The sequence below is a fragment of the Salmo trutta genome, chromosome 13, assembly GCF_901001165.1.
Source record: "Salmo trutta chromosome 13, fSalTru1.1, whole genome shotgun sequence".
Lineage (NCBI taxonomy): Eukaryota > Metazoa > Chordata > Actinopteri > Salmoniformes > Salmonidae > Salmo > Salmo trutta.
Window position 1 is genome coordinate 71,120,581 of NC_042969.1, and position 11,762 is coordinate 71,132,342.

Genomic DNA, 11,762 nt, shown 5'->3' on the forward strand with positions numbered 1-11,762 from the left:
GGTTATGACACTACAAGCTTGGCACACCTGTATTTGGGGAATTTCTCCCACTTTTCTCTGCAGATCCTCTCAAGTTCTGTCAGGTTGGATGGGGAGCTTCACTGCACAGCTATTTTCAGGTCTCTTCAGAAATGTTCGATCGGGTTCAAGTACGGGCTCTGGCTGGACCACTCAAGGACATTTAGAGACTTGTCCCAAAGCCACTCCAGCATTCTCTTGGCTGTGTGCTTAGGGTCGTTGTCCTGTTGGAAGGTGAACCTTTTTCCCAGTCTGAGGTCCTGAGCGCTCTGGAGCAGGTTTTCATCAAGGAACTCTGTACTTTGCTCTGTTCATCTTTCTCTCGATCCTAACTAGTCTCCCAGTCCCTGCAGCTGAAAAACATCCCCATAGCATGATGATGCCACCATCATGCTTCGCCGTAGGGATTAGAGGTCGACCGATTAATCGGAATGGCCGATTAATTAGGGCCGATTTCAATTTGTCATCGGTATTTTTGGTAATCGGTATTTTTGGCCACCGATTTGCCGATTAATATTTATTTTTTTAAATATTTTTTAACTAGGCACGTCAGTTAAGAACACATTCTTATTTTCAATGACGGCCTAGGAACGGTGGGTTAACCGCCTTGTTCAGGGGCAGAACGACAGATTTTTACCTTGTCAGCTTGGGGATTCAATCTTGCAACCTTACGGTTAACTAGTCCAACGCTCTAACCACCTGCTTTACATTGCACTCCACGAGGAGCCTGCCTGTTACGCGAATGCAGTAAGAAGCCAAGGTAAGTTGCTAGCTAGCATTAAACTTATCTTATAAAAAATAATCAATCAATCATAAATCACTAGTTAACTACACATGGTCGATGATATTACTAGGTTATCTAGCCTGTCCTGCGTTGCATATAATCGATGCGGTGCGCATTCGCGAAAAAGGACTGTCGTTGCTCCAACGTGTACCTAACCCTAAACATCAATGTCTTTCTTAAAATCAATACACAAGTATATATTTTTAAACCTGCATATTTAGTTAACATTGCCTGCTAACATGAATTTATTTTAACTAGGGAAAATGTGTCACCTCTGCAACAGAGTCAGGGTATATGCAGCAGTTTGGGCCGCCTGGCTCATTGTGAACTGTGTGAATACTATTTCTTCCTAACAAAGACAGCCAACTTCACCAAACGGGGGATGATTTAACAAAAGCACATTTGCAAAAAAAAGCACAATCGTTGCACGAATGTACCTAACCATAAACATCAATGCCTTTCTTAAAACCAATACACAGAAGTATATATTTTTAAACCTGCATATTTAGCTAAAAGAAATCCAGGTTAGCAGGCAATACTAACCAGGTGAAATTGTGTCAGTTCTCTTGCGTTCATTGCACGCAGAGTCAGGGTATATGCAACAGTTTGGGCCGCCTGGCTCGTTGCAAACTAATTTGACTGATTTTTACGTAATTATGACATAACATTGAAGGTTGTGCAATGTAACAGGAATATTTAGACTTAGGGATGCCACCCGTTAGATAAAATACGGAACGGTTCTGTATTTCACTGAAAAAAATAAACGTTTTGTTTTCGAGATGATAGTTTCCAAGTCGCTCTGAGACTTGGAGTAGTTGTTCCCCTTGCTCTACATGGGTAACGCTGCTTCGAGGGTGGCTGTTGTTGATGTGTTCCTGGTTTGAGCCCAGGTAGGGCTCGAGGAGAGGGACGGAAGCTATACTGTTACACTGGCAATACTAAAGTGCCTATAAGAACATCCAATAGTTAAAGGTATATGAAATACAAATCGTATAGAGAGAAATAGTCCTATAATTCCTATAATAACTACAACCTAAAACTTCTTACCTGGGAATATTGAAGACTCATGTTAAAAGGAACCACCAGCTTTCATATGTTCTCATGTTCTGAGCAAGGAACTTAAACGTTAGCTTTTTTACATGGCACATATTGCACTTTTACTTTCTCCAACACTTTGTTTTTGCATTATTTAAACCAAATTGAACATGTTTCATTATTTATTTGAGGCTAAATTGATAGTATTTATGTATAAGTGTTCATTCAGTATTGTTGTAATTGTCATTATTACAAATAAGTAAATAAAATCGACCGATTAAATCGGTATCGGCTTTTTTGGGTCCTCCAATAGTCGGTATCGGCGTTGAAAAATCATAATCGGTCGACCTCTAGTAGGGATGGTGCCAGGTTTCCTCCAGATGTGACGCTTGGCATTTAGCCAAAGATTTCAATCTTGGTTTCATCAGACCAGACAATACTGTTTAGCATGTTCTGAGAGTCCTTTGGGTTTCTTTTGGAAAACTACAAGCGGGTTGTCATGTGCCTTTTACCAAGGACTGGCTTCCTTCTGGCCACTCTACCATTAAGGCCTGATTGCTGGAGTGCTGCAGGTATGGTTGTTCTTCTGGAATGTTCTCCCATCTCCACAGAGAAACTCTGTAGCTCTGTCAGAGAGTGACCATCAGGTTCTTGGTCACCTCCCTGACCAAAGCCCTTCTTTCCCGATTGCTCAGTTTGGCCGGGCGGCCAGCTCTGTGTTCACTGTCTTCTTGGGGACCTTCAATGCTGCAGAATTTTTAGGTACCCTTCCCCAGATCGGTGCCTATACACAATCCTGTCACGGAGCTCTACGGACAATTCCTTCCACCTTACGGCTTGGTTTTTTCTCTGACATGCACTGCCAACTTTGGGACCATGTATAGACAGATGTGTGCTTTTCCAAATCATGTCCAATCAATTGAATTGACCACACATGGACTCCAAGTTGTAAAAACATCTCAAGGATGAATAATGGAAACAGGATGCCCCTGAACTATGAATAAACAAGGTATTACTCATAAGGTATCTGTTTTTATTTTTTGTAAATGAGCAAAAAACAGTTTTTCTTTGTCATTATGGGGTATTGTGTGGAGATTGATAAAATAAAAAACATTTGTCAACTTTAGAATAAGGCTGTAACGTAACAAAATGTGGAATCAAGGGGTCTGAATACTTTCTGAATGCACTGTATAGCAAGTGCCGTGGAGGGCACAATTTTACAATGTTGCAGTCCAGAAATGCCAAAATCCTGGGCCTCTGATGGAGACTGTCATCAACACATGCTTCTCTTTAGGAGCATTTGTGTGCCCAGGCCCCATAGGCTACCTCAATAACCTTGACTAACCTGTGACCCCGCACATTGAATCTGTACCAGTACACCCTGCGTATAGCCTCGCTACTGTTATTTTATTGTTTCTGTTTAATTATTTTTTAATTTTTTTACTTCAGTTGATTTTAGTAAATACTTTCTTAAAAAACATGAGCTGGAGCACAACCAGAAACATTATTTTGTGTGGAGGTGCTGACTAATGGCGAATAAACTATATTTTTTTAAAGAGTCGCACACTCCATATAGAAACTCCCAGTAATTTATTGGGTAAATCACCTTTATTTGGGGTGCGACTATTTTTTATAGTTTATAGTAAATACTTTAACACTTTTTTTCCTAAAACTACATTGTTGGTTAAGGGATTGTAAGTAAGCATTTCACTGTAAGGTCTACTACACATGTTGTATTCGGCGGATGTGACCATTTTTTTATTTGAACTATTGGAATCATAGAAATAGAATGATTGTTCTAATTCTATAGTTAGAATATAATAGTGGGTACTGACAACTAATGAAAAATGCCAGGGAGAAGTTATCGTGACAGGGTAGTTAGCAAAGTGTTGACAAGTGTTTCCTAGAGGAACCTATAGTCCTAGGTCCCGTGTGGGACAGTTGGTAGAGCATGGTGTTTGCAACGCCAGGGTTGTGGGTTCGATTCCCACGGGGGGCCAGTACGGAGAGAAAAAAAAAAAAAGGGAAAAAAATGTATGAAATGTATTCACATACATGAAGGGACATCACGTGCGCCAGCCGTATGGTTAGTGAGAAAGTCCATATTGCAAATGTACGCTCCCTTACTAGACGTCCGACTACATCTGATAAATCCGCGGACGGCGTCGGGCCGCTCACAGGGGCCGGATCTTCCAGGAAGTCATCGAATGGAGTCTCTCGGACCTTCCGTTTCCGTTTAATAAAATTTTCAAATTTTGGTCATTTCTTTGCAGTCCCGGATTATTCCACGAGAGGGCGAATGGAATCATATTGCAAATGTAACATATATCACCAATCACGACACGGCTTTTTCTCCTAAACGGAAAATAATTTGAAGACGAAACTCGGTCTGCGTGGGTTTGGCATAATGGGCAGTTGGCCCCGAACAGGATGGAGTCGAGGCCTCAACGCTTTGAGTTAAGGCTATTTTTCTGGGATTGAAAGTCAAACAGGAAAATAGAGTGCTGATTTGACCGCTTCACATCAAACTACATGAGCCTACGGTGTCAGGAGAAAAGGAACCATGCATTTACCAATGTTCATTTCAGAGAAATTGTACAATGACACATTGGTGATATTCAACAACAAGAGGTTTTTTTTCAAAAAAGTTACATATCCAGTTGCAGCGTGTTCAGATGAGTCCGTTAAGGCAGGTTTCGGAGCTCTGCGAGATTTCTGTGATTTTCTGAAACAACACACACTTGTTCAACCCTCTGTAAATAAGTCAGTTCTTAACAGAAACACTTAAAACTCAATATTCTATAAGAGCCTAACGTTCAGATTCCTGTGTCAACCAGAAATGCCTTAAAATGGTGTCATAGGGGCTGTTTTGAAGGGTTAAAAAGGTCAGATCTTTTCACAACTTCATATGTGTGACTAGGCAACCCTCATGAACTTTAAATCAGTCATTTATCCCATCAGATGTCAAAGAAAAGCTCTCTCAAACACACACACAGCAAGAACGGAGTGACACAGTGCGGTGCTTAAAGACACAAAGAGCCTGCAATGGCATTACCATTATCTCTAGGCTGAGACGAGTTCAATGAGACGCCCCGCTTGACCGTAGTTTGCTCGGTCTGAGCGCAGCGACCGTGAGAAAACTAGGCCGAAAATGATGCCTGCACCAATATGTCAAGTGCTTATGGGTGACAGTGAGAGAACCATTAGGGTTAGAAGCACAATTCAACCTCAGGAGCGTCCTCCCGATCTGTGCAAGCCTAACCTTGACCCTGTGGCATTAACCCTTCATAGTGAAAAGAAGGTGTTTAGATCAAACAGTGTGCAATGACTTCTCTCCCCATAGGAATACATTGACAATTCTCCTAAATTCAACCTGCAGTCTATGTGGGTTATGAATGCCTTATGAACCTGTCTTCTATAATAATCCATAAAGCTACTGTGAGGTCTACCTGTGTCGATTCTAAGGTTCCTGGAGCAACCGGAAAATGTTAAAATCACCCTAGAGCTATTGTCATATAAGCAACCTGCAGATAGTGAAAATCACGCAACTCAACCAGCTGTCATTCAGTCAATTCTTAAGGTAGAGACTTTATATTCAGGATTCTGTTTATGTCTACCCCAAAGACAACGTGTGTGAAGCAAGAGGTTCCTGTGACAACCGGAAGTGGTTAAAAACAGCCAAGAGCTATTGTCATATAACCTGCACATAGTGAAAATCACACAACTCAACCCTGTGTCATTCAGTCAATTCTTAAGGTAGAGACTTCATATTCAGGATTCTGTATATGCCTACCCCAAAGACAACATGTCTATTTATTTTGCAAAAAAAACAAAAACACACACACAATTTGGCCATAGGGACATAGTGTGGGGCTTAGAGTCTTATACCGCCTTCAATAGTTACTTTCGTTCAAACGATTCAAGAACCGTCAGACCTAGAGCTCCGAAATTTTAGAAACCTGTTCTAGAGCTCAAGTCGATAGTGCACGGTGATTTATGGGGCTCTAGAAGGTTCTCAGACCGAGAAACCGCCTCGTGCATTTGCAATATGTTCAATTCATTTTGAATATCACGGACATGGCGACATGTAGAAATGTCCCAGAGTCGCAAGACTAGGTGCATTGAAACTGCCTCGGCCCATAGAGACGGACCCCAATGTCTCTGTCCGATAGCTCATTCAGGGACCCCGTAGTAACGCCCTGAAAAAGTGGATTTTCAGCACCAATTAAGGCCATTGCTCGGGCACCGAATGACCTATCGAGCCGAAACTTGGGATTTGGAGTCGCCTCACATAGGCCTATAGATATTGTCAGAGCTGGAACCGCAGCTATAACGTAACTATGTGTTTTATGTTTTTTTATGGTTAAAATTGAAAGCACTGTGAATTAAGGGCATTCTCTGACATATGTGATAGTTGGCTTCTATACGAGTTGGAAAAAGTGGATTTGGTGTCAGATGGTATCAGTTTGGTGTCAGAATGACATCTAATTGACTGATGGACGCTGACTGCTGGGTGACGAGCAATGGAGAGGAACCACAGTCACTGCCCGGCCATCCCGAGTTCATCGGGCCAGTCAATTATGCATTTCTGCAGTATTTTTGAGCATGCCTAAATTTGTGATGCTAAATGCCCATTAAATCATATTGCAAACGTAACGCGCTATATTGCAAACGTAACGTGCGTTTGCAATATGATTCAACAGCAAAAACTATCACCAAAGTTGACATGATGAAATCAACACATCGAGCGATGGAGAGGAACCACAGTCACTGCACGGCCATCCCGAGATCATCGGGCCAGGCAATTATGCATTCTGAGCATTGTAAATTCGTTAAAAATGTTAAAAGCAACAGAGTCCCACTTCTCCCTCATCATACATGACAAGTAGACCATCTGCGTTGATTCATGGCTTAACATAGGGCTATATATCATTTGGGCAGTATAAATGCCATTTGGACCATGGTTCACTGACTTTTGGGTTTGGAAACTGACTTCCTATGATCGTACATGGCAAACGGACAAACATCCTGATTTGGCACATTCAATACTTTCATACATGTATAATTGACAAAAAAAGAATTGGACATTTCATTTGCAAAATTCACTGCGGAGAGCTCTAGCTATCTATTGGATATTTGCTGTGATTTGGCACATGCAATACTTTCACAATTGACAAAAAAAGCATTGGACATGTCATTTTGCAAAAAAAATGAAAAAAAAAAGTCACTTTTTTCCTATGAAATCATATTCAAAATGCACAAAACATATGCCTTGTGCACAAGCAAAAGCAACCCAAAAAACGACGTCAATAAAAAACGTCATAAGCATGTTCATACAGCTCTTATACATGTGTAATTTACATAACAATCGAAAAATGGTCCAGAAACCACTTTTTTAAGAGGTGACAAGTTTTCAAAAAAAAATCATTTTATCAAAATCTGAGACTTGGGTAAGACTTGGGTATCATTTGCTGTATGAAAATCCACGGTGGAGCGCGCTCGCCATCTAAAGGAAATTTGGGGTGTTACAATTGGCAATTGCCATCGGAAAATTGCCATATGATTGGCCCGGAGATGGGCCGCTTTGGGTGGTATTTGCAATCGTGTGTATGATTCGTGCTGTGCCAATACGTTCCCATGTTATTTTGTCCAAATCAGGGGGGTATTCCCTTACTACTGTAAGTTGCTCTGGATAAGTGCTTCTGCTAAATGACTAAAATGTAAAATGTAAAAAAATAATCTTTGACTACACTGAATGTTTTCTCTTAGCTTCTTCATGTAGCTAACATGTTCATCCTTTGCATGTTCCTCTTTGCTTTAGAAGATACTTTTGCACAAGCATGATTTAAGTCTATACCATCACTGGAACTGTATTATCAGGCTGTATAGCTAATTACCTTTGTTCTGACTAGTTAGCTAGCTAGCTAACTAGCGATTAGCGGCTAACAAGATTTAGGCCCAACTTGCTAAGAAAATACATCTGCAAACAGCTAGTTTGTATCGTAAGAAACAAACGAATAGTGTAATTATAGAACGCTAGTGGAGTTATACTAAGAAGCAAAATGAAAACAGCATCATTGTCATCAACATTGTTGCATGTGCTGCATTGACCATGCAGACTGAACGCAAGTGTCTCATGGTCGAGGAACAACAAATGCACTCCTTGAGTGACAGGGGGCGGGGTTAGGTCTGTGTGGAAAGCGGCATGGAGAGAGAGCAGAAAGAGAAGACTCAATTAGCGAAGTAAACTATAAGAATGGATGTTACACACGGCCTATCCCATTTAACAAAATATTCAAATACCACATAGAAGTAAAAACCCAAACAACTCCATGCATCAATCAGTATATCGTAAAATACAGGTATACCGCCCAGCCCTAGATCCCACCCTGGTCACCAATGTAGCGAGAGAAATGTACATTTTAGTAATTTAGCAGACGCTCTTATCCAGAGTGTAAGACAAAACTAGACTGTGTAAGACAAAATACAGAATAGAAAAGACAACAGGCAAATGCAGACAAGGCCCCACTGTCTAAATCAGGGATGGGCAACTGGCAGCCCATGGGCCGCATGAAGGCCCTCGGATCAATTTCCAGTTTCAATTTAGGAACTAATTCAGAGTCTCAACTTAGAATACACAAGGTGCAATGTTGAAATTTGGTTGTGCATTAGCAGTTTTTCTCTTGTTATGTAAGACACTGGCAGTCAGTCATTTAGCCCATATCAGCTAAACTATTTTAGAAGTTAGCTGTCTGCAAAACTATCTGAATTTGTTACTAGCTGGGGGGACCCCATTGATTTTGTTAGGTCAGTCTCTCTCCACCCTATGGCAAAATGTGTAGAATTGTACGAAATTAACTAAAATGTTAATAAAAAAATAAACAAGTCTCTCCATTGTTAAGAGGGGAGACACTAAAATGCTTTGCTGACAATGTGGGGGGGAATGGATGTGGATACACAGACTCACGAGCAACTGTGGCAATAGGGTAGCATGGTGACATCATCCCTGAAAGCATCACACAGTGAGATAGATGTGGAGCAGGCTCAGACATAAGTAACATTCTCTCCTCTCTGACCGTCCTTCAGCTGCGCCTTGATCGACAGGCCTGGATCAACAGAACAGTTTGGTCCACATCCCCATCATGGACAGTCACCACAGTCCTGTCAGTCAGTCGGTCAGTCAAGATGCTTTGTTATCGCTGGTGTGTGATCACACAAGCTAATAGTACGAATGTATCATCACTAGACTATCAACTCATTGCATTGATCATATAAAAAAAAAAAAATGTCAGGATTGCATTGATGTGTAGACTATTATCATGGCTCATATCATCACTGAAGATGGAGAAAGAAGACCTCTTGAGGAGGAAAAACAAGAAGACATGCTCCATTCTCTCCACCTTGTCTAGGCTGGCTGGCTACGTCAGCGAGCTATTCACTGCTGTTTGAGTCATCCGTTTCATGAATGAACGGCTGGCATCTCAATGCACCCCAGTGACAGACCATATCGCAAGACTGCGCAACATCGCATGATCGAGGCTTATGAAACAATAACATGCATGATCAAACATGTAAATAACATTGTTATATTTGAATAAGGTGAAGCCTGTAAATGGATATAATTGTATTTAATTGCAATACTTGCATCACTATCATAACAAATATTTAAACATCTACTTAGTTGAAGGAAAACTAAACAAAATGATGCCAAATGACAGTTAATTTACTGCAGTGCAATGCCATTGACCTAGATTTATATAAACGTCACCACTCTCACATAACCTCAGAGAAAAATAGAGGAGAGGGAAGGTAGGCAAGGAGGAGGGAGGAGGCAAGCAATGCAATGGGAAAGATGGAGATGCAGACCTTTAATGTTCCAGATATTTACCTTTCTGTGCCTTCCTTTGAACACCACAGCAAAAGCACCATGTCCCACCAGGTCCTTTCTGCTGTATTCAAAGTCTCCAACAGTCTCCATTGTCAACGTAACTGTCCAATTTAGGTCAGGTGTCAAAAGGTTCTTTCTTCAGTAATGCACTTTGAAGGATGCTCTCTTTTGATAGTGGAACCTTGATTTAGCTGTCAAGCAAACTAGTGCTTGTGGCGTTAACACAATACAAGTCAGTTTTACAAGGACAAGCATGCATTCCAGTCCACATTTGATATTGCCTAAGAAACAGCCAGGTGATGATGCAACTGATCACGTTTAAAATGGGATGCGAAACTGGAGCTAGTGTCAAATTCTTCCCTGTCAGTAGCCAATTACAACAGATTATATAAGGCTTTACCTTGAACTATTTCCACAATCAGACACTGCAGTCAGCTTTACGCATGGCTGGCCGCAATCCCAAGGTACACAATGTCAGTCCCTACTGTGAGCTGTCATTTTCTGACCCAGATTGCTAGCGTTGCAAACTGGCTAGTTAGCTAGTTATATATGCATTTAGAAGGCAAACAAATTAGCTCAAAACTGGTTTGCCAGACATTCTACATGATGTCAAGTGTTCTGGATAAATAGATTGCAAGCTTCAAACACCCACAAACACTTCAACTATATAACCAGAGTGACATGCTATGACGACAAGCGTCATGTTGTCCATGCATTGTAGCTGGCAAGCAACCATGCTGACTACATTTTATACAGTTAGCTAGCTAGCTACCTTTAACGTTAGCTTCATGCTAACTAAACAGAATATCAATTGAATTGACGGACATCAATTTGTGATTATCAGATTATCGCAAGAAAATACAAAATACAGGCCTAACGTTATATATATTTGCCTGAAAAACTATGAAATGCAACACCAATGAGTTTGAATAGAATTTGTGTAAGTCACAGCCAGCTAACGTTAGCTGTCATAATAGTCCTCTTGTGGCGAGATGTTCAAAACAGGTGACGTCTCTCCTCTTCGAAAACATTGATGTTCGTGCGATTCTCTTCAATGTAATCCAAATTGCATCTATTCAAATTCCTTGATTTTCATCATTGGTCATCACATCTCAGTCACAGCGCGAAAATCATTGGGTCAGCAAGAAAATGGCAACCGATTCAAGTTAACCTTTACAGCACGACAAGTAAAACCATTGAACGTATGTCCCTTATTACGCTTCACCTGAAAAATAGTTTTGGTTTCGTCTTGTCCCTTCCCATCACATTGACCAGGTACAGCGTTGTCTGATGACACGCTACCAATGTCAATACAGAGCAAATTGCGAAAAGAGTACTGTGAAACATATTTTACATCATATCCATCCGCGGAGTACGTCAATGCGCAATTTACCCTCCGCCACGAATGATAGTTCCATGGTGTCATAGGTCATCTGTGTTAGCCCAGAACTAAAACCTCGCTTTGTAGCATTGATTTAATTTGAATAATAACATATTACATCCTTCATTGTAAATACATGGATCGTATTAATGAAATTAAATATGTAATTACTTAGTTAACTCGCTCCAAAATAACTTCACAGTCACACATAAACTATGTGTATAAAAGTTTCCCCTACTCCTACTGAATTAATTGTTAATTTCTTCATTCTCTATGGTACATTTTACTTACACAAAATCAAATATCAGTCACCAAATGCAACATTTTTTTAAACTTGAAATCGAATATTTAATAAAATATCTAGAATTAGTCAATGACAAAAAACAATATGTATTCTTACAACTCTACCTTAGGTTTATACAATTGTAACTCCTGAACTTCTTTGAATTTGATTGGAGGTGCTTTCACTTTAATGAAACTGTTGTCACTGGCAAATTCATGTGTAGTGATTTTTATTCATCATTTTTGTTTTATTTCATAAGAATACAATATATTTGTAGTTATGTCCTATCTTTATTTGTAATTGTATTGTAATTTCAATAATACAAAAAAAACAAATAACTAGTCTTGTGTAATTGGTCAGATGCTTGATCCAC

The 11,762-nt window shown here is 40.3% G+C and overlaps 1 protein-coding gene across 2 annotated transcripts in view; it reads right to left on the bottom strand.

Annotated features, from left to right (window-relative positions):
* The window catches only part of LOC115206463 (serine/threonine-protein kinase ULK2), an 87,867-nt gene extending 76,811 nt beyond the window's left edge, over nucleotides 1-11,056 (bottom strand). Inside the window, exon 1 of one of the 2 annotated variants that reach the window (XM_029773495.1) lies at nucleotides 9,726-11,056. In XM_029773495.1, coding sequence (XP_029629355.1) covers nucleotides 9,726-9,815 — 90 coding nt within the window. In that variant the 5' untranslated portion in view covers nucleotides 9,816-11,056. The remainder of the gene's footprint in view (nucleotides 1-9,725) is intronic. The other variant, XM_029773494.1, reaches the window with a different exon arrangement.
* Between the last annotated feature and the right edge of the window lie 706 nt (nucleotides 11,057-11,762).